The sequence below is a fragment of the Labrus bergylta genome, chromosome 10 (genome assembly GCF_963930695.1).
Source record: "Labrus bergylta chromosome 10, fLabBer1.1, whole genome shotgun sequence".
NCBI classification, from domain to species: Eukaryota; Metazoa; Chordata; class Actinopteri; order Labriformes; family Labridae; genus Labrus; species Labrus bergylta.
This window is the reverse complement of record NC_089204.1, coordinates 9452022-9476299: the sequence shown is the minus strand read 5'-3', so window position 1 is coordinate 9476299 and position 24278 is coordinate 9452022. Positions and strand designations below refer to the sequence as shown.

Genomic DNA, 24278 nt, shown 5'->3' with positions numbered 1-24278 from the left:
CTGCCATGTAAAATTGTTTTTGAGGAGAGATGGAATGCCCTTTGTTGAATGTGAGATGTATTCTGATAGACTTAAACTCTTACATCAAATGCTAAAAATGTAATAACAGATAAAGAGTTTGAACAATAGTACAACCTTGTTTGACTGTTTTTGAATGCATTCAAGGTAAACCTTCGTATGGTGGAAATAAAAGTGAAGTGAACGTATCCAATGAGTTCCCTCACAGAAACTGCTTTGACTAGCTGTCCATTAACATACAATTATGAATTTTCATTTAAGGCACACAAGTCAACTTATTGCTGTACTCATTCATCTTCTAGATCTGGGTATATTATTTGTAAATGACATGATTATCTCTCTATTTTAATGCCAACAGCCTTGAACAACATGATGAGAAGCATCAGGGAGCATGAATCCATTATCAGACGAGTTGTAATTACTGTTTGACTAAAGGAACTGACCGTGACATTTCCCATGGACAGCTGAATGGGAAGGAAAGTAATTTCTTCGTACATTGCTGATGACAGTTAAACACTGGTAGATCATGCTGTGCAAGTAACTAGTTTAGCATTTAAAATGCTAGTTGTTTTTCAGCCAACATTCCATATACTTTAGCAGAAATAATTAAAAACTGAGACCAATACAATGCAAACCATGGGGACATCAGTATTAACTAATCCCATTCATACACATTCAGACGCTGCACACTAAGCAGCAGGAGAAACTTGGGGTTCAGTAAAAAAACATCAGACATGTGGCTTCAGGAGCTGGGGATTGAAACCCTGACCTTCCTGTTGAGAGACGACTAACTCTACATCTAATCCACAGCTGTCCCATGATTCCATTTCACTTGGCATCTTGGATCTGTTTGTTGTGTTGGTGCTATTTGGAGAACATCGTCATGAAATAGGCCTATTGGTCAAAAGTATGGCTTGCTGTAGGATTTATTTTACAAACAGACTGTAAATGAGGTCCATTCCCTCAACTTTTTGGGTGACTTAAATTATAGAAATAAATGTATTTTTATGCTGGCACACCCTAGCAACTTTACTTCTCTCTAATTCTTATTCGACCCCTGAGTAGGTACCAGATCTGCTCGGGTGGTCACATCTGCTCTGGGTCCTGCGTCTGCTATTGACGTTACACAATATGATTGACTGAACATCTGTATTATGATATAGCGCATTGGGATTGGCTGTTTGTCTTAGTTCACAGATGTAGTTTTTCACGTGTCTTCAGACAGAGAATATAGATGAATGCTATAAATCTATGGATAATTTTTTATCATGATATACAAGAGCAGTCAAAACTGGTGTAAACTGTCATGTGTTTTGGACACAACAAGAAGTTAGAGCACATACGACACATTTGACGTTAAACGAGTTTAACATGGTACACAAGTCTTACTGTCTGTTACCAGTAGGTGGCGTCATTACAAACATTGACTATTGGCATGTAAATATGTTCAGACAGGGACTCTCATCAATCATGTAACATTGAAAGCAGTTTGGACGCTGTGTATTTGTTTCTCTTTCGTACGTAGACATTGATCTCTCTCTCTGACGCACAGCCAATCACAATGTACTACATCATTACACAGACGCAGGCAAAGGACCCCGAGCAGATCTGCACCGGCAGTCCCAGAAGAATGGTTGACATTGTTGTCAAGTCTAATGCATATATTCAGTCTCAGGATCCTACACTTACTTTATCGCATCAGCTGTCTTTACGATACCATCACTTCATGGTAAATGTCCACATCTTTCTGTATGGGGCCTCACAAATTCAATTCAATGCAGCAATTTCTAAAATATTGAGCTTAAGACGTGTACCTGAGATGATGGACGGGCACTGCGGGGAGAGGCAGACCTTGGCTAGTTCATCACTTTCCTCCTCCTCCTCCTCATCTTTTTCATCCTCAAGGTTGATCTCAGTGATGGTCTCTGGGCTAAGGTGGGACAGCAACATCATGCTTTTCCTCTTCAGAGAGCAGTTCTGACGGTTTAACTACAATGACAAGTTACATAAGGAAACATGCACTTAATGCGAATGGCACTCAAAGGCAAAGTATGTAAAGGTGCTTAATGTGAGATTTTATAATTCTAGAAATGAAGTCATCTCAGTGAGAGCTGTACTGCACACATTGCTATGAAGAACTTTAATTTTGTTTAGTTGCTCCTGTGGACCAACTAGTATGTTTTTATCTAAAGAAAAAAACACAAAAACTTTTCCAATCTATGTGCCATTTCTAAGCAGCGGCAAATGTCCTAAATGAGCCAAACATTTATGACGTATTTCAGTGTGGTCTCTGTTGGTTGAATAAAAAGAAACAACCCTTCCAACAGTGTAAAATGATTCAGTGAAACAGGCCGATGATGGAGAATGTTCTACATTGAGACTTTTAGATCTCAGTGCTGCTTTGATACTGTGACCACTGTATGCTGCTCGTCAGTGGGTTGGTCCTCATTGTGCCAGTTAAAAATAAGACCTTCTTGACTGACTTTGTTTTGTGTCATTACCCAAGGTTCTCCTTTAGGCCTATTTGCATTGCACTGCACAACAAGAGAACTGCAACTTCCTACTGAGTGAGAACTGAGACTTTCTAGTAAATGCATGAACACAAAGGGTGTGAGTTTGTCACTTCCCAAAGGGTCATTATGTTCTAAAACAAGTTATTAAAGAAATTGCTGTGCGGGTGCATTATAGTCTTGTTAAGCTGCCCGAAAACATCTTAGATTTCTGCTTGTGCTTTTAAAATCATCTGACTGGAAAGAGAAAATGTGCGGATGTCTGAAAAATAATTTCAGAGTTAATTAACTACACTCGTTAAGCAACACTGTGGTGAAAATAACTCTATCAAGTAAATAGTTTTACTTTAGAAAATGAATAACGCACCTAAACACCAGAGTATATGGCAGAGCAGCAAAAACAACTTCTGAATGCTAATTTTATAGCATATTCTGCACACATGTCCTAAAAGATGACATGAATCCAACTCAAAATGATAGAGCCTGCATCTTACATCACCTTCATTTTTTCAAATCTGCATAGAGTGACAAGCATGCTTTGTATTAAACGAGTAGAAAACAGGCAAAGAAATAAGGTGGCAGAGCGACAGATGAGATGTTGTTGATTTCCTCTTTTCTTTGGCCCTGCAATCAGTCATAATGGCAGGATGCATGCAAAAGCAATGATAAGGTGTGAAAAAAACAGACATCATTAGAGGAGCACAAGCGGACGAAGGGAAAGGCACTGAATATCTCTCCTTTTAGCTGTAATCACAGTTTTTTGATGTGACATGTATTTGCATCTTGCATTTCTGTGCATCATGTTTTTCGGTGTGATTATCACTTCTAACACTTATTCTTATGTGCTGTTTTTCTCGGCAACTCTGGAAATTCTACATGAAGCACGCATACTAAACTGCTACAATGGCCAATCCATTTCTAAAAGTTCAATCATCGGTACACCATGTATGTATCAATTAAGGAGGCAGTCACTAAGTAAAACATCAATGAAGCCTATGGGAAAGAGATAGATGCCAATTATGCATGGCTCTTGATGTCATCTGAAGGAAGAAAAGTGCCAGGACAGTGGAGAAAAAAAAAGAAGAAAACTAGAAAAGGCGAGCCATAAAAGAAACATTTATTAATGGCATCCTGGTGGGAGCAGATTGCAGCAATTCCATCTTTTGATGATGCCCTTCAAACTGCATCTTTCTTTCTGAGATGCAATCAACAACACACATTCTTCTGCTAATAATGTACAATTCATGAGAGATGTACGTGGAAAATGACATACTAAGATAAATCAAAACTGACATAGCACAGGGTTAGCACTCTTTGGAGTTCACCATTAAAAAGTCTCGGCCCCTTCATTTTACCTTCAATCAGGCATCAACAAAAAACATCAAACATCAAAACCACATTATGATTTGACTGGTTTTAAATTGGTAACACTTGTTTTGTTTTGTTTTTTAATTTGAAGTGTTAACAGTTAAGGGAATTGCTGTGAAATTCAGCTCCATTCAGAGTGGCCTTGAAAAATATTTATTTAGCAAAATTACTGTCGTAAAGATATAAAAAGGAATTAATAAAGATTCCAATCTGTCTCTCGTCCTCTGTCAACACCTCCTCATGTACTTTGAGTATGATTGAAAAAAGAAAGAGTGATAAACTGATATCAACACCCTCAGAGTTGTGACTTTACAATGCCTCCAAAACTCAGCTTTAAGGTCAACAGTGTTCAAAGAGAAATGAATTCTCATGGATGCCTGGTGAACAGATGTCAATAGCAGATGTATAGACGTATTACCAGAAAAAGCAAATCAATGACTCTAGGGCTGTTTTCGAAACCGCATACTATACTACTAGTACATACTGATTTGGCCAAAATGCAGTATGTGAACAACTGCGAGATCCGCAGAATGCCAAAAATACCAGGATGTCATACTGATTCGGGAAAATTGTACAGTATGCATCGGACCAGTCTACCTCGCGAACTGTTTCCCACAATGCAAAGTGCAAGGTCAGAGATCAAAATGCCGGAGTGCAGCTGATTGAACTCGTCGATGGCGGTGACTGAATATCTTGCCACATTATGGGCATAAACAAATATGACATGTTCATATATTTATAAGTCTTACCACCTCGGATTTTCCTGCTTTGTAGACTGTACAGTGCATGTTCCACAGCTGGACAAGCAGCTGCAGTTACAGGGTCCTTGGCTTGCTCTATTACTACAAATTATTAAGTTAAACCTGAATGTCTGAAAAGTATACTACAACTTTAATAGCCTGCCAATCATATTTCAACCCAGGGCAACAAATGACAGAATATATGAGTGATTGTAGACTTGTTTTTTTTAATTATGTTAATTTCCTCCAGATGGGCTGTTGTTTACTTCCGCATTCCAGGACCGGAAACCAGTTTAACCGTGCCCATCATACTGCAAAATAACCGACGACTGGCAGTCATACTACATACTACTGATGAACTCAGAATGCAGTATACAGTATATACTACATACTGATTTAGATAGTAGTATGTAGTACGCGGTTTCGAAAACAGCCTAGGTCTTTGTGCCCACCACAGAGAGTGCGGATACACCCTGCTATATTAGCAAGGCAGGCACATGAAATACCTGGTTATGGTTAATGTTTTTTTATCAAGGAAGGAGAGGAGGACGATGGAAGAGATGAGACCAAATACATCAAATAAAGCTAGAAAGAGAAAAGTGACTTAGACTGGCCAAAAAGGAAGCTTTTAGCCAGAATATTCTTAAGAAATAGATTAACTCCGGCTGTCAGACCAGAAGCAGGAGCGTTTTATTGCTGCCTCTTAGTGACCCTGTTCAGAAGACATAGCCTGATACGTAATAGTTCCTGAGGCCACTTTTTGCACTTGAGTCAGTGGATGAAGAAATGTAACACAAAATAATCTCTCCCACATTTCAAGGCAATGACAATTAATCAAATCTGATTCTGTGTCATCAGTTGCTGAATATTTACTTTGCAAGACCTCAGAATTTCAAAACCTGCACATTTCCATCCACAAGTAAATATGGACAAAAAGATTTCAACATATTTGGCTTTGTTGGTTTTCTGTGTTTTGATTTGAAAAGAAGGTCCATATGTTTCTCTTCATGTACTTGAATGTATTTTACTTTGAAACATTTTTGCAAAAGCTCATTTTGCACTAGGATGGTCTGATGAATCAGATTTAATATGACTACAGATCAGTCCTGCTCTCTGTTTTCTCGAATTATGAGGCTCAAACTTCAATTCCTTTGATTTTATATGTTAATTATCTGTCATAACCATTTGACCTGCTGTCCACCCTCTCTTAAATAATTAGCTTTATTTCGATAGGAGATGAAACAATCTATCAGAGTTGAAATTTTCAATTCTTACCGTAGAAAATGAATTTTGTTGAAAGTAAATTCTTCAGACATGAACCTTACATGGAGAGCTTGAGCTGTTGCGCTCTAAAGAAATATCATCATCCTGCAAGACAATACTTACCTAGGAAGGACATACTCTGACTCTCTCATTTGTTACAGCAATCATTTTCTTCAACCACACAGAATTTCATTTCTTTTTACAGAGAAACTGCGGTTTTCATGTAGTTTACAAAAAACAAATGTACTCTGTCATTATAATCATTGTAAAGTATTTGGTCCACACTGGATTTAAGAGGGCAACAGAACTGTAGGGAAAGAAGTAAGAAAGAAGTCAAATTAACTAATCAGTAATTTCAGAGTGAGTTCAAGGCAGAAAGAGTATTTTCATTCCTCATTCATTTGTTCAATCATCCATCACTCTCTCGCTCCCAAATCTCTCCTTTGCTGTTTATCTAATCAGTTGATCAAAGGCAATAACTATCTCAGTATTAAATAACTAGATTTAGCCAAAACCTCCATCAACCAATAATTCTGCTGCTCTTGATATTGGACTGTGTTCACCTCTCTGCTGCTGTCATTGTCATTTCAATCATTTCAATGCTGTTGTGTTACAACCCTCCTCCACCCCGTTTACCTACCATTCTTCTCGTCCTGTTGTTTTGTTTAACTCATCGCCACCTAAAGCACATCCTTTCTTCAACAGTGCCTGGACAACATCATGGGGTATCCTACACTGCCCTCTGCCTCATTACTTATTAAAATATATTAAGGCGCCGTGTCACCGGGATGTAATCACTACAGACTTATCACACCCCCAAATCTGTCTGATTGTTATAAAATATCTGTTCACTCACCTGATTGGCATTTTTTTCTTTTACAAATTGGAAGAAAAAAATGCAGATGCTGGCTGAGATCTGCCATACCATGTTCTATTTTTTAAATCATGTGAATCACAAGGTTATGGACAGAGGTGCTTGATTGGTCAAGACAATTTAAATAATAGTCGATCCAAATTGGAAATAAACTTTAAAATATAACCCTTTCCCGTTATATTAAGTGTTAAATTTCCGAGTTTATACTATTAGGCTTCATTTACTTGGCCAGTCTGTCTATTCATTATTTTGGGACTCATGGTTAAATATCATGTTCATGTTCAAAATGTAAAAAAAGAAAATATAGTGTTCTTTTTTTTTTGTCTTTTGTTTTTCTCTGTTTTGCCGGAGAAATCATTGTTATAAACTTTGAGTAGAGGGTAAACCTCAGCAACTGGCCAAACAATCTGTGAACCAGTAGTATTGATCTTCCCCTCGGTCAAGATATCTTGAAGTAATTTTAGGCATCTAAAACTGTACTTTTGAGCCCTGTAAGATGAGGAGGAAAAAAATAGCAAAGGAAAGAAGAGGACTGAAGCTTAGAATTGGTAAGAAAAAAAAGGCCTAAAAGTCGACCTTCACCATAATTCTACCTCCGCCTCCCACTGCCCAAAATCTGGTCCAACCAGGTGGACTCTGAGAGCTTTTGTCCAGAAATTGAATGAGAAATGATTACAGTGATAAGCTCAACACCATTGGGCTGCAAAATGACCATGTGCCTGGCTCCCCCACTCTCAATCACAACTCACATTTTAGCAAGGACTCCAAAAAAGTGTGCTCTGAATCAAAGGAATCCAATGCAATTTTAGACATTAAGATATGGGGACCGCAGCAGCACTGGAAGACCACAGAGTACTTTTGATTGCTGCATACAGATTGAAACTGTCAAAGGGACCGTTGACTGAATACAGTTATCTTAAATTATTTAATGCTGATGCATTATTTCGAAAAAAAATGTTGTTAATGGATAATTCTGATTAACATACTCCTCTGTTGTTTAACATTATATCACCTTCTTGGTACTGAACATGTTGAATTGGACTTGAATTTAACTTGAATGTAGACATACTAGGGCAATGGTAGTCATGTCGGAAAAAACAACAACCAAACAACAGATGGTATGAAAGACTGCTAGATGAAGGTTACCTTAGAGGCCAGGGCTTCAGCGCCTTCCCTACACGTCCTCTCGATCTCCAAGTTTTCCTGAATGGCATTAACCTCTTCAATGACCAGCTGAGAAACTAAGGGGAAAAAAAATGTTTTAAACAAAAAAATATATATTTTATACAAGAACCACTGAGAGTGAAGTGTGATTCTGAGTATTGAATTTTGTCAGCAATTTAGGACCAAATTATCAGAATATGAAATCGAATAATACAATAACACAAACAAAAACAGACCAATCGAACACATGTATATATTTACAAGTAGTACAATAATGTTCCTCTATGGTGGAGAAGGTAGTTAAAAATGGACTGCAAGGAAAAAACTCTCAAGTGATACATATAGATCCTACTGGAGCACAATATTTGGCTGATTACTTTCTGTCATATCCGATTGGAAGGAAGTTCGATAAAGTCAATAATTCTTATTATGTTTGAAAAACAGGAAACTGAAACTTTTAAAAATAGTAGCATTTCCTACCCAACCAGTAAAGCAGTTTTAATTTAATGTTGAAAACACCAAGCATTTCATGCCTGCATTATATAGTTTATGTACTTTTATAAACATCTAATGTGTTTAGTGTTTCTTCTAACTGTTAAGAACCTTTAGACTTGAATGTTAATATCTGTATTTCTTGGCTTTTGGTCACTCGGGTTATTAGGTATTTAGAGGCAGACATCAAAATTATAACACAATTCAGATTCATCTTAGAATGTGTGCCTCAAAACAAAGAAGCCCACTAATTAGTAGTCTTTCTTAATGTGACAATGTTAATAAAATATGACAAACAGTATTTCACATAACACTTAATGACTGCATTCACTTCAGTACAAACTTAAACAGTCATCTCACGGCCATTCAACCTGATCAAAACGGCAACAAAGAAACACAGAGCATGATTAATTGATTTTTTAAATACATGGGTGCATACTGACTTCTCATTTCATTGCGCACTTAATTGAGATAAGAGTGCTGTAACACTTGACACTGAAGAATATTTCTACTTGCCATTGAGTCTATCATCCAAGTAGCCTCAATGATGAGTGACCTAGGTGCAGCGTTTTGATTTGATTTCAAAAGGAAGTGAACTAAATGTTGTCCCCAATGTATCAGATAATTTACCCTACCATTTCATCTTCATCAGCCAGGACCAAGGTGCATTGACTAACGACTGAATACATACAAGAAACAACGTAAGAGAAATAGGACATGAATACAGACAATACCTTAGATGGTATGTGGGATTTTTTGTTAAGAATTAAACATGTGATGCACTTACCCAGAACATTTGCCCTTAAGCCTTTAATTATTTGCTGAACTTATATACAACAGGGCTGTGCAAGAAAAGAATATAATTAGAAGGCCATATGATTTTAACAGATTCATAATAAACTGCATTCAATTAAATGAATGGCACCCAATTTATGTAAAGTAAAAACTGTACGTTCAATATACAGCAGCCACAAAGTGTATGCTAATAACGTTTTTCTTCCTCCTGCACCTGTTCATTCTTTGCAAAGGCAAAAAATTATTATTATTATCTATATTGTACTACTTAAAAGGAACTAAATGAAACAAATACAAATTAAATGAATTTGATCTTCTGTAAAGATGTGCATGCTTGATTTTGTAGTTTCTTCACACTTTTATGTCAAATGACATTTATTGTTTGACAACTGAGGCGTTGTCAAAATATACATAAGGACTCATTTATTATTGAGCTTTTTTCAAATTACAGTGCAAAGAGTAATGAATAAGTAATTGTCTTTTTTTATTTAAGTAATCGTCTTTTTTTAAATAATTTTTTGGGGTTGTTTTGCCTTTACTAGAAAATGTGGGGCGTGGGGGAGGACACGCAGCAAAGTGCCGAGGTTGAATTCAAACCCAAGGCCGCTGTGCTGAGGACGATTGTCTCCATATGGTCCACTGTGGACCCAAGTATGAGGATTTTTTTGAAACTCGAAAACGGAAATACAATTTATTTTATCAACTACTTGTTCAAAGGCAATGATTGCATTTTCAAACTAAAATGAAATGCGTTCTTAAGTTTGATTTGAAGCTTAATCACTCTAAAAAGTTAGACTGAATGTCCAAATTCTTAAATTCAAGCCCAAACTATTATTGCATACTAAACCTTACTAAATAGTGTTGGTGCTTAAACCTTACAAACTGCTACTGATTAGAGACAAACCATGATCGTTGTTTGCTTCTAACATCAAAACCACTGCCTTACCTTAGTGTGGGTTAAATACACAAATCAATACCTGCATTTTGCATCACATGTGACAAGAAGAGTAGCCTAATAGGGATGACATATTGTTTCTGGCCTATTGGCTACTGGCCTATCACATCGTAGCACAGCAGGGCAGGAGAGTAGATTAAACCCAATGTTTTCTTCTATCGCTGTTTTGGTCTCCACCTCTCTTTTACTGCTGAATGCTCCATTATTTTACTTTCTAGTTGCTAACTTCATTTGTACACTATTTGGCATTTGGAGCAGCCTCGGGAGAATACACCATGCACTGCAAAACTCTGCACAAGCTGTGATGTATCTACAGGAAGGTCTGCGCCTGAGAGAAGCAAAAATGCTTCATAGAGCTGAGGTGAACTGCAGATTCTACGATGACTGTGGGCTCATTCTAAATGGCATATTTTGCATTACCCAGTCATTTGACCCATTGTTCGTATGAAAAAACATTGATTGGTGCAGCTTCAAATAGGTATTAAAAAAAAATCAGGTATAATTCCGAATCACAAACTGTGATGTTGTTGAAGCTGCAATCACACGTCAGTACAAAAAGAACGCCCCTAAAGAATGTCCCAACACTTATCTAATTAAACATTGTGGTTGAGCGAGGAAGAAATTAAGCATTGCTGCGGGCAATTCCTTCCCCTGGTGACACCTAATTAAGAACCTGATGAACGAAAGCGATGGGCAATATCCACGTTCTAGCTGCTCCCTCCACATCAGTCATTCAATAGCACTTAGCTGCTAGGTTTCATCCTCGGCCTCTTCTCTGTTCCTATCTGCCTGTCTCCATAATGCCGTGGCCACACTCAGCAACCTACGAAAGGACGCCTTGAACTAAATGACATGTTAATTATAATAACTGGTAGCCATGGTAAATAAACAGCAGTGGAAGTGTTGAAAGTGTATGAGTGCGAGTCGACAGGGGGCTCTGACACGTCAGAACTGGCAGTCTTAATTGTAAGTTTCGGCCTCCCCATCATCATCACTCCATCTTTCCCCCCCTCTTTTTTGTGCCTGTCGTTTTTCATCGTCCTCTCAGGAAAGACAGTGATTACCCCTGTGCCGACATGCTGCATAATGGTATCAGCGCCGCCAACGGAGCAGTGAATTAAATTGTATCTGCAGTCGCTGTGAAGCCTTGATGAGGGGGGCAGATGCCTTTGTGGTGTTATCATTATAACACAATGGTCATGTTGTCATCAACCTTGCCATCGGCAATTGAAAAGGCATGATTGTGTGTTGGGGGCTTTTTCTCCCGTCCTCCCTCTACCCCCCTCACCAGCCCTGCCGCCCCATCCCCAGCCGTTTCGTTGTGAATAGGAGCAATTTTCTAAGAGCTATGAAATCACGTAATAGGTCCTAATATGCAGCTGCTTGGCACAGTGAGGCAGCCTCTATTAGCGCGGAAGTCAAACACAATATGTGTTTTGGCTGGAGATTCGCTGAATATATGAGCACAGGCCAGATTTATTCAGATGAAAAGCCACACAACTGTCACCGTTACAAAGACAAACTATTTGCTCCATCCTTTGACATGTGGTGCCCTATTTCAAATTCTGTCTTCACTCAAGTGGTCACAGCAAAGCATTCAACCTGTAGGATAATCATTTTGGAAAACTGAATGGTGGGCCAATACATGTGGAACACATTTTTAGTGTTTGGAAACAGACCTTTAATAAAAGCTGGAACAGCGAGACATGCTCACCAATGCATATGTTGTCACATTTATATCATGTGGGCAGGCATGTTGAATCTTCTAGAGAACATGCCAGTGTTTACAAAGACATTCAGAGCTCACTAGTTAACATAAACCTCAGTGTTTTTTCCCTTCAGTTATAACTGAGGCTCTGTGAAACAGTAAACATTAGCAGAGGAATCATCTGATACAGATTAATAACAGATTAAAGGAAAGTAATAAATGGTTGTCCCCTACAGTGAGGGGATATGCTGGCATTTATGCAGCAAAGGCATTTTGCTGGCAAGGGTTCAGATCCACTTGTCCACTTTAAAGAGAAGGGTCATTGAACTTTAGGGATGTAACAGTGAGGACATTTCCCATTTGCCAGTTAATAAAGAAATGGCAACAGTGGTGTTATTAGTGTTTAAACCAATAAAACCTGTGTTGTTCACAGTTTGCAGTTGTCTGTTGTTAAACAATAGTGTTTGCAAGACTTAATTTGTGTACTCCTTAACACTGTGAAACATATGTACCACTGACAACTGCTTCAGGCAAATACAAATCAATACAAACCAATACAAGGTTGTTCTAACTTTGACATTAAAATCTTACGGATCTAGACAAACCCGGGTTCAAAGAGCTCTTCAGTCAAACACTTTGGATAACTTTGGAATGTGATGTTAGACAACATTCTCCAAAATCACCATCAAAACTGAAAACGAGGGAATAGCGAGCCAGTGCCATAATACATTGAAGCTATTCTGGCAGCAAGTGGTGACCCAACATCTTATAAAACTTTGTCTATGGTTGATCAAAGTTACATTGACAATTTCTGTAGCAGGCAGGTGAGCATAGGTAACCATAGTCAACATCTGTCTGTCTATCAACAATGTCCCAAACCCTTCTATGAATAGAGCTGCTGAGTATTTAACTATTTCATGCATTGACCAACAGGTTGTTGTTGAAGACAAAGACATTTTTCAAATAGACTAAACTTATTAGCACTGTTTCTGTGCATTTAAAAACATTATACTGATTAAATGAGTATGGTTGAACTGGTCAGTAACTATAAGTCTTTAAGCTCTGTATAAAAAAGAATCGTTAAAAATCATGATCCAGATTTTGCCATAAAAAAATCATGATATGTTTTTGACATATTGCCACCACTACAAAGATTCAAAAATAATGGAAGTACAAATATTTATGATCAATCTTACATTCGTGACTACTACTACAATAGTGATTTCTTCTTATTGGTGGATTAGAAATGACATGGTCCTCTATGTATTATAGATTCTTAAATATTGTTCTTCAGCACCTTTTTTAAATGACTGCATTTCGAGCTTGACACTCAGACTATTTGCAAAACACAACAGTTCTATCCTTCAGAAAGCCCATAGACTTAAACTGAGATAATGTCTTGTACATAAATCTTTTGCATTAGCAGACTAAGAAGAAAAGATTTCAGAGCTTCAGGGAATAATTTGTTGCAGTATTGAAGCTGGACAAAGGAACTAACTATTAGAATGCTGAAAAAAGTGTCTTAATCTCACTTTCTGATTTTGTTCTGACCCAGGAGGGATAAACTCACCTTGCTGGAATTCATTGAGCTTCTTGATGGCTTCGTCTCTCTCCTCCTCCAGCCTCTTGCACTTAGGTAAGAGAGAGAGAGAGAGAGAGAGAGAGAGAGAGAGAGAGAGAGAGAGAGAGAGAGAGAGAGAGCAGCTTTAACACAGGGTCGTTGCAATTTCATTCAACCTTTCTGCCTGTTTGCTTCTGCAACTGAAAAACACAGACTGGAAAAGCATTTCATTCACAGTAATGAAATTTGGTTAAAAGGTATTGATAGAAAAATTGCATGTAGCTCAGAACCGCAGAGGGGAAAAATATTTTTTGTTTCCAATGTGTCACGAGTGTTTTCATGTATTAGAAACACTAAGTAAGTAGAAAACTACAAAAAGCCAATTGAAGAATATCACTGACTGTTGTCAGTTTGAATAAAATCAAAGATGTTTCTCGCTATTATCACTTACTTATCTTGCAGACAACCACCAAACAGGAACTGTCAAACTAGATGGTTAAAGAGTTGGGGACTCAAAGTACACAAGCCACAACAAACAAGGGAGCAGGTCATCATTTTTCTATTTTTCTTTATTTTTTCTTTTGAAATACATTATTAATCCCTGAGAGAAAGTCTGGTTTACACTCTCTTATTAAGAAACATGCGTCTCTCACACACATAGGCCCAAATCCCACAAATGCACAAACAGGATCTGTGGACATGCATTAGTGGAGAGATGTCAGAGTGGGGCTGCGCACCAGAGCTGTTGGGAATTTGTTGCCTTGCTCAAGGGTACCTCTGTACTACTCGGGACTTGCCATAGCACCGCTCCAGCTACCAGAACAACTTTCGTACTTTGGTCTGCACCGGTTCCCAACCCAAGTCCTTACAGACTGAGCTGCTGCTGCCCCCATCATGTCCTCACTGCTGTTATTTGTCTCGTATAGTGGATACTTTTTCCAAAACAGGATCTACAAACAATTTAATGGATTGTGATACAATTCAAGTGTATATTTATGTCTCCTTTTGTTTCCCCTACTTCCTTAAATTGCTGCTTTATGTGTAGCAACTACAAAAGAAGAACAGAACCAGTTATCAACTCTGCTGGATGTGAACATTATGAAAATGGACCTCTACCAAGGTGCTGCATCCGATCATTTTTTTCATCATCCTGCTAAGATTAATTAAAACCCCCAAAAATGTTGCTAGCTCGATCTTTCTTAGCAGAAACCTGATTCTTCTGTCATTTAAACCACCAGGTTATACATTTGTCCATGACCACTTTATTATGGGTGAAACCTGGTGACAACACATGGGCAGCATGATGCTTATTTAAATTAATTTAACCTACACACTACTTTAACTTAGGTCCTACAATTTTTAGGCATATAAAGCATTTGATAAAATATCAACAAATAATGAGAAATACAGATGTAGGCACTGTGTGATCATTTCAACTGCAGAATTGAATGGGTTAAACACACTTACCTCCATGGTTGCGGTCTCATGCTTCCTCTGCAGGCCTTCATACTCCTCTATGGCTGTAGGAAGCAAAGGATGCCAGTAAGCCATTTCATCAATAAGGCGCAATAAAAGACACGTAAGTGAGGAACATAGAAGGCATCATTTAAAAAAATATGGGAACTTCTCCATCATGTGAGTACTTCTCATTTAGTGACTAGTGTAGCTTGTGTTTCGTGTCACCTGACTATCATATCAGAGGATGTTGCTGAATAAGGAAACACTCTGGTTGTCTGAAGCAACTCGGGTTGCTTTTTGATATGAACAAGTGTGTAGGCTTATTCTGGAGGGATTTTATCAGTGAAAACTAAAAAAATGTGTTCCCATTTTTGAAAGCACTGTATTACTTTTTTTGTGTGGGTGGGGCTCAGCTTTTCTCAGATACAATTGGGGGGGGCGGCTACATTTTTCAAGACCTACATTTTTTTTTTTTTTTTTAATTTATTTTTGGGCTTTTTATGCCTTTAATGGAGAGATAGGACAGTGGATAGTCAGAAATCAGGGAGAGAGAGAGTGGAATGACATGCGGGAAAGAGGCCACAGGTGGGATGTGAACCCGGGCTGCCTGCTTGAGGCTACGATATACATGGGGCGCACGCACTAACCACCGTGCCACCAGCGCCCCAAGACCTACATTTTACAATATCAAACACTAAGATGACAAAAACAACCAATACATGAAAACCTTTAAAATGTTTATATTAAGAAATAAACACACAGGAATGGTACTTCAAATTGAAATTCAGACTGAAAGATAGTTCTTGAATTTTCATTAGCTTGTCACTCTTACAGAGGCAGTGAGAATCATAGTTGATTTGCAATGATGTTAAAATGGAAATTAAAATGTATAAGAAATTTAGGTCAGAATCAAATATCCCTCATAAGTTTGTGATGTATTCTTATGGATTAGCATAACAATGGGCCTTACCCTCTGAAACAAACACACATTTCTAAGAGAAGACAAATTCAACAGATGGGAGATGCTAAATGGTCACATTGAATTGAATGATGTATTATACATTTAGAAAAGAGCTTTGTATAATACATTTAGAAAAAAAACACATTTTGTTCCTGTATGTGCTCCTCGTGTAGGAAACAGGAAAGTGACTAAGAATGCCATTTTTAGCAGTGACGTAAGAATCTATAAACCTTTACCTTATAGGAACGGGAGACATCATCGCACCTTATGCTTTGTTTTGAAGCCAAAGACACATTTCCACTTCAATCAATATGAAATGTCTATTCAATCCAAATAATTTCAGCATGTTAAATAATTACATTTTAATGGGATACATAAAGAAGACACAAAACATTTAACCAATATATTTTAAACAGCTAATTTACGACTTCTTGTATTTTTAAATTAATCTTTGCCATAGCTGTATTATTGTCAAAACTTATTTAGAAGGGGAAATGTCTGTAGCTCTCACTCGTGTTTTTTGTGTCACTTTGGAGCAGCAGCTTTGCACGGATAGATATTACACTGACATTATTATTATTTGACACTTTGGTGGTCCAGAATATAGCTTTAAATTTAGATTTCAACTTAGTCTACCTATTCACTTAAATGCATACTCCAAAGGAAACTAGTAGGCCTATATGCTGCAAACAACAAAAATGGCATCCAAAAATGTATTGCGGTAGTTACATAAAGATACATTTTACAGAGTTTTAGTTGACTAGATGTTCAAAAGTGTTTTCAAAAAAATCTCTTCAAGGCTTGCTAATATCTTAATGGCCAAACAGCGGCCTGATACTGTCTGTAGTACAGAGGGGGGGGGGGGGGGGGGGGATAGCTCACTTCTGCACTATGGACATTAGGCCCTGGGTATGAGATGAAGTAAAAGCCAAGACCTTCAATGGACTTTGACCAAGAAACACAGCTCTTAAAGTTGGGAAACAATGGCTCTCTGTAAAACTGAATAGCAACCAGAAGTTAAAGAAATAATAGGAGCAGGTGTCTCATCAAAACGAAGTGAATATTCTCCCTATAGCATACAGGAAAGTGGCATAATTTAACAGAATTGGCCTAAAGCTACTAACGTTTTACATTATCCTCCACTACAGCAAAATACCACCTGAACCAATGGACATGTTACTAGACCTATACAAACTGCTTCGTTTGTATTAAAATACCTTTAAACTTTGTTTTTTAGGGACCACCCAGCAACCATCGTTAAACGACCCTGTATTTTTCAACACCGCGAATTTCTTGATAAAGGTAAAGCGAGGAGATACAGGTGAGGAAGAGGAGCTAACACATTAAAACACACACATGCCGATACGTACAGTAGGCTATGTCACATAAGACTTACCCTTGTTTGACAAGTCTGTAATAACATTCATTTTATCCAGCTCTTCTGTAGCCATAGCGAGACACTCTTACAACGAAGTTCAACAGGAAGTGCTTCCACGCGACACACCTGTTGGGTACAGTAAATTACCTCGCAGTAAAATGTACAGAAGAAGACGCCAGTCGTTGATATGAACAGTATTTAGCATGGTAAACTCAAAAAGTCAATATATTTAATTGTTTAGAAAAATAAACAGCCTAAATATAGTCTACGTAATATTTCTAAAAGTTAATCACAGCATAAAAACGCTGTAGTCCAAAAACTTCTTTGGTGAATAATTATGGAAGCCCATAAGGATAATTTTTGCATACGTTTTTAAAGCACTGTATGAAGTGTTTGTATGCTACTACCTTCAGTAGGCCTTTATTTATAAAGCACTGATGCCATACTGTACCTGTTTTGACAACAAACTAAAAAAAACGCATGCTTACATATGTTTCAAAACTTTACAAAAAATACTCAAATAGACGAAAGAAACATAAAACCAAATGTTTACATGATCAATTCAAATCTTTAAATCACAAAAATGTATTTTAGTGATATATCCTTTAAGGAACTACTTGTTAGAATGATCCTGCTATCAACTTAATATGCTCACAGCTTTCTGGAGATTGTACTAAAGTTACTTTTATTCTCTTGGGTTGTGTTTTTTTTTTCTTAGGTAAGGTTGGTTTATGTTCCTGACAGGAGAAAATAAAAAGAAGAAAAATAATTAAATTAAATAAAACTTTACATTGGGAAGAGTATTTATTTGCAGTCTGAGCTCAGTGGTCTGCTTTTTAGTTTTCAGTTAGCTGTGACTGTTTGATACACTGAAAAAAGGCCAGGAGATATGATTGAACATTGTACATAACTTAAAACAAGACATTTTAGATTTCATGTTTGATAGTAATTAACGGTTATGTTTCTGTGGAGCGGCAGTCAATTCTTCTGCCATCGTGATCCTCTTTTTCGATCAACAATGATTAAAATGATATGTTCTCCCTTGTCTGTAACTCTGACATACATCACCTAATAATGTGGAAAAGCAGGAGAGAAAATACAGAAATGAAATCACAAAATAACGTTGTCTTATGAGGCTGACAACCTCAAGAACTTAATCTGTGTAGCTGATGTGTATATGTTAAGTTATGTTTATGAATCAGACGACAGCATATCATTTTTAGCATATAATTTAATTTATTCAAGGACACATACTCACAAAACCATTATTGTTGCACAACTTTTTTTTCTGCAGACAGACGGGAATGTTTTAAAATATTCATATTTGCCTTTGCAACACAAATCCAACAGCAAAACACAAATCATGTAAACATCAACTGTAGAGAGGAAGCAAGAGGGGCCAAAAAAGGGATGGAAAAAAAAAATGCTTTTTCCCCAAATTGAGTTTGTTTGAGACAGATGCTTTCCTCAGCATTTTGTTAACGAAAACATGAGAAGAATCAGAGCAGGAAAATTATACAGCAGTTTCCTATTATTAAACTCTTCGTAGGGAGAGGGCCACATTATATAAAGAGTTGACCATCAAATCAACCTCGGGTATATAACGATGTTAATGTTTAAGATGTTTATTCTGTGAAGCTGCAAGTTTCTGTTGTTCGGTAAATATTCGTTCAACGTTTCAGCTTAAAAAATGACAATCAGGTTGAATTAATATTTCTGACAAACCCAACTTGGGAAACACCACCAATTGATATTTTACCACTCCCCTACACGTACGATCATTCATCAGCTGGTAACCTTTTGTTTTCAGAGAGATATGGATATCATAAAGCATTTATTTAAAAGAAGAAAAAAAGTTTAAAAAAAAAAAAAAAAAGGAGAGGGGGATCCAGCAGAAATACTCCCCAATAAATAAGGACTCATCTATAAATTTAAGGATATGTCAACATTTTTGCAATCAAGGGTAGACAATACAACCACAAACACTTTCCGTACACAACTTCTGGACACAGATACGCTACAGTACATCTACAGAGGGGGGAGATCATTGCCCTGTTCTCATTAAGGGAGGGGTGGGGGGTTGGGTTGTTTCATGAGAAGAAGATGACCTAGAGGTAAAAAAGTGGAGAGAGAGGAGGTGAAGCAGGGATTGGTGAAGACTCAAACATTGGCCTTCGAGCCGTCAGAGGTGCAGGGCTGTTGGGTGAGATGAGAGAAAGGAATCGAAGGTAAAGGAGGATGAAAGGTAGAGAGGTGTGTGGGGTCGGAACAAGAGCATCCCTCAGTGTGCCTCAGTGACGAGCGCCAGACTCCCTGGGGTAAAACTCGGCCAGGGTGCTCTGAGGAATCCTCTTGAGCATCTCCTTGGGGAAGATTCGCAGCAGCTGCCAGCCGATGTCCAGAGTTTCGTACACTGTCCTGTTGTCATACGGGCCTGAGGACACAGAGGGTTGACAGGTTGGCATCCAAATAATATATCGAGTGGGCTGTGTGTCATGATCACACATTCTAAACCGTCCATCTCATCAAGCAATAAAAACTTTGACCAAAATGCACTGAAAGGAAAGAGATAGCAAGCAATGTCGTGTAAAAGAAATCGTAATTCATTTTCTAATTGTTTGCAATGCGAAGACATTAAAACTAAATGATCATAACAGATGAATATTTTGTGCTAATTTGCACAAGCAGCAGACACTGAACAACACTTTTCTCACATTGTCAAAAAACTGCATTTAATTTAGGTTATGGATTTTTTTTCAACTCCAACTCCTGAGAAAAAAAACCATGTGGCTCTTTTGCTGCTACTCTCGACAACTTCTTTACTAGCTAGTGGCTAATCCTAAGGTTTTGTGAGGAGCAGGTTTATTTAAGCCTGGTGCTGCTGGATACGATGGTAGTTGTACATTTTTACAGGCCCTATGGCCACCAACAATGAGCTCCTAAAAGCTGAGATGATAACAGTTCTCTTTGTTATCTTTGAGGCAGAACAGAAAGTCAAGTACTTAATAGCAAAAATCAAGTATAATGGCCTGTCTACTAAATACAAGCCTTTCAAAGTCGACTTGCCAACTTGATCATTTTCAGTTTTGGTGCTATGCTGCTATTTCTTTCCATAGTGACATTATTCCTAGTCTTGGTTTTTAAATGTAAACAATCATTTAGATGATGACAAACATAGAAGTGTTTAGTCTGGTCCACATGCCCTGATAAAAACTGATGGGGACAGAGCATTCACAGTCAGGGTAGAAGGGGTGTCGCCCTGAGGAGCCTGAGGAAGTCCGGTTGGCTGAAAAAGTGGAATCTTTTCCATCCATTCCTAAAATGTACTTATATCAGGGAGATTAAATTGATTGTACTTAAGTTTTCATTTTCATCTTATTTAAAATATCCTTATTAGCTGATATTTCTGACACTTGATTCATTAAACACATGATTCTTTTATGACTTGTCTGTTCCATGTTACTTTTGGGTTTTTGTTCATTTATCATACATCATTGTATCACCACAGACACCCAGACTGGTTTCAGTTGGAGCAAAGATTGTCTAAAGAATTCCTCAAAGAGAAAAGGAAACAAAAATCTTTTTTCTTAAGGAGGCCTTTTTGATAGGGATGACCCGATACCGATACCAGTATTCGGTCTGATGCCTCCTTTAAGTACTCGTACTGGTAAAACTACGCGGATACAACGGCACCGATACCACTTTACGGCGGGTGTGAGCCTCTTCAGTTAAGCGGGTAGGCGGAGAGAAGCGAGATGTCAGTGGTGTGGAGATATTTCAGCGTAAACGAACACAATCAAGGGTATGAGTGATGCTGGACTCCCCAGCCTTCCGTGCGTGGCTCTCACGCTACAGCGAACTGTTAACGAAGGACTTTTGGCTCAGAGGAGTGTAGCTGACGCGGTGTCAGTCGGATGTAAAATTGTTGGACATTTTAAGCATTCGGCATTAGCCTACTCCCGCCTGGAAGAGCTGGTTGAGCTGCAGCTCAACCAGCCTGTAAGAAGACTCCAGCAAGACGTGCAGACGTGCTGGAATAGCACGTACTACATGTTACAGTCTCTCACTGAGCAGAAGCGGGCTCTGGGAATATTTGGCTACGAATATGAACTCCCCAACAATCTTACAGTGCACACTTCTGGAAAAACTTTATCTGTATTGACTCCGCGTTTGAGGAGTTAACCCGAAAAGTGAGCTCGTCCGATGCTTTAGCATCAGATGCATTTCCAAGAATGTTTTTCAGTTGTAAAGTCAAAAAGTAAGGAATCATATCTGATTTAAATAAAACTTACTTTCAAAGTGATTAAGAGAAATTCAGTGGCATTATTAAGTACTCGTAATATGTAAGTACTTGTACTTGGTTTGCAAAAAAGTGGTATCGGTGCATCTCTACTTTCTCATTAAGCCACTTTTTATTGAGCTGAAATTCTGCAAATCAACTCATTTAACCTCCCAAATGTTCTTCAAGATTGAAGGTGGAGTGTGTCATTAGAGTTTCAGACATTTTCTTTGAAATATTTCTAAAGTTACTAGAAGAGTGTTTTAAAACATGTCCTTGATGTTGGAAGTTTTTTCACTGAAAAAAAGCACAGAAATATTTCTTTTTATGTAGGTGTTGTATTAAAAAACCAGATTCTCCCTAGTTTCTCATCTTGTCTTACTATGACGACTATTCTCTTCTGGAATCCATCAGTGTTGAAAAGAGGAATTTCAGCTGTGTAAATACAGTTTTCTTTCACCAAGAAGATTAAACAATCTCAACACTGAGCTTTGTTTAGTTTACTCTCTATTCCACAAAGACTAGAGAGAGAGGGAAAATAAGGGCAGATACACATATGCAACAAAGAACCTAAACAGATCAATACTTTCCATGGACAAGGGTAAAATCAAATTGAAAGAATGCCATTCTAAAAACATGTTCAGAGTAATGTACTGTATGAGATGTGAAAAAACAACTCAATAACCTAAAGGACTGTTCTTACAGTTAGCTCTTTTCAAGGACATTACATGTGTTCAGATCTTATTTCTATAAGATAATAAAACATGGAATCTGTGGTTTCACTTTAAAACGGTAACAACGACAGCACAATAAGATGCATCTGCATTCAATGCAAATTAAGCTGCACCTTAATGGTGAACATTTGAGAGAATGGCAACAGATATGTACACTAGCGACTGACTACAAATACATGTTGAGCTAAGTAAAAGTCATCCTAACAATGCAGGGAAACTGAATCGTACACAGGGCAAAGATTATCTTCCTGAGAACATGAATCAAGATTCTGCAAGTTTCACTAATTCATTTCACCTCATACTGTGATGTTTTCCCCTCTGAATTTAAATGGAGGTTTAACTGCCAACTTTGTAACAGTGGTGATGGTGAACAATCTGTTCTCGAGGTCTATATGTGGCACAGTGACTAACTACTAGATGTGCTTCAGATCAGAGGTCTCCTGCTCCCACACTGCTGAAATTTTCAAATCACGGTTCTGCACGAGGTTTTCAATGTAGGACTCACAGCTTGGAGTACATGTGCTTGAAAGCCAGTGGCGTGCATGCATGTATTAAAAATACAACATCATAGTCTGCAATGCGCCCATCTGTCACCTCTCACTGTATCTAGCAAGTCACACATGGGCTTTAAAACTTTTATTATAGGATGTTGGAACCTAACGTAAAAAGGATTAGCTGTGATATAATAACAAGATGTGTGCTGCGTCAGGTCTGCAGGCAAGGAAAACAAGCAAACAAGTTGTAAAATGCTTCTTCATTTTTGCATGAAATATGAAATATGGATCAGTTGAGAGGACATCAGGATCTTTTTAGATGGTGGTCTTACAAAGTCTTACAAAGGCTCTGAAAATGATGAATTGGCCATCATCACTTTTTGAAGCTCACTGTGATAACAGCTGTGCATATGCACAAAAGCATTAAGAGAGAAGCAGCAACATCCTGAAAAACCTGAAAAGATCAGATTTTATTTCTGATCACTTTCTTAATTCAATATTCTATTACTTTATTGTCACTTAATTGACAGAATAGCTACACAAACCAGCCATTCCTCAGTTCTATAGCCAACAGTGAAAAATAAAAATCCCCTATGAGCCAAAGCTTGCACCCTGGATAATGAGTAAAGTGGACATATTACCTCTTTTCCCAATTAGAATACATCTCAAATATAGAAAATACTGGATTTTCTTACCCTGAGCAATAAAATTCTTCTCAAACTTCTGAAGGAACTCAAGGTAGAGCAGATCATCAGAGGTGAGAGCCTCCTCCCCCACGACAGCCTTCATAGCCTGGACGTCTTTACCAATGGCATAGCAGGCATACTGGGGACAAGGAGAAGCTTTATTATTTATAATGATAAAGGTTTAAAAAAAGAAAATCATCTTCATCAGACTGCGGGGCAAAGAGAATAATTCCAAATTCATGAGGTGATTTTTTTTTTAGAGAGAATAAGTAAGATTTGTTACCAGCTGGTTAGATACATCAGCATGGTCCTTCCTGGTCATTCCCTCCCCGATGGCTGATTTCATTAGACGGGACAGTGAAGGCAACACATTGATGGGTGGATAGATCTGAAAGATAATGATGAGATAAAAGATATACCAGACATGCATCCAGTTAATCCAAAATGCTTCATCACAAAACAAACACTTCAAGAAGCAATGACACTGTTTGATTACTCTATATCCTTGATCGGAAAAATTGTAATTGGGATTATCATTTCGCACCAAATGACACAAATAAGCAGCCATAACAAAGCAATAAAGCCAAGAACCAATGGCCCTCCATTAGCACACCATTAGTGCATGCTCTGGATGGAGCACTAAAGGAATAAGGGAGTTAACTTTGACCAGTAAATGCATCACCATCTCCCAACAGTAGAGCTGTAAGGTAAGGTCTGTCAGTGGTTGCACAGTTCTGTGAATAACTGATCTACACATATGTAAGGATTTATCTGTGAACAACAAAATATCTCACTTTGTTGAATGTCCTATATTGTCTCATGTGTTGGCCTGTTTTCAGG

The 24278-nt window shown here is 37.9% G+C and overlaps 2 protein-coding genes across 2 annotated transcripts in view; both read right to left on the bottom strand.

Annotated features, from left to right (window-relative positions):
• The window catches only part of shtn1 (shootin 1), a 29163-nt gene extending 11620 nt beyond the window's left edge, over positions 1 to 17543 (bottom strand). Inside the window, exons 1-5 of the mRNA XM_020626661.3 lie at positions 17264 to 17543; positions 14916 to 14968; positions 13458 to 13518; positions 7920 to 8014; positions 1833 to 2007 (exon numbers count right to left, since the gene is read on the bottom strand). Of these exons, the coding sequence (XP_020482317.2) occupies positions 1833 to 2007; positions 7920 to 8014; positions 13458 to 13518; positions 14916 to 14968; positions 17264 to 17318 (439 nt within the window). The 5' untranslated portion in view covers positions 17319 to 17543. The remainder of the gene's footprint in view (positions 1 to 1832; positions 2008 to 7919; positions 8015 to 13457; positions 13519 to 14915; positions 14969 to 17263) is intronic.
• A 915-nt stretch (positions 17544 to 18458) lies between these two features.
• Positions 18459 to 24278, bottom strand: part of atp6v1ba (ATPase, H+ transporting, lysosomal, V1 subunit B, member a) — a 31713-nt gene continuing 25893 nt past the window's right edge. The window contains exons 12-14 of the mRNA XM_020626652.2: positions 23722 to 23826; positions 23448 to 23577; positions 18459 to 19679 (exon numbers count right to left, since the gene is read on the bottom strand). Of these exons, the coding sequence (XP_020482308.1) occupies positions 19537 to 19679; positions 23448 to 23577; positions 23722 to 23826 (378 nt within the window). The 3' untranslated portion in view covers positions 18459 to 19536. The remainder of the gene's footprint in view (positions 19680 to 23447; positions 23578 to 23721; positions 23827 to 24278) is intronic.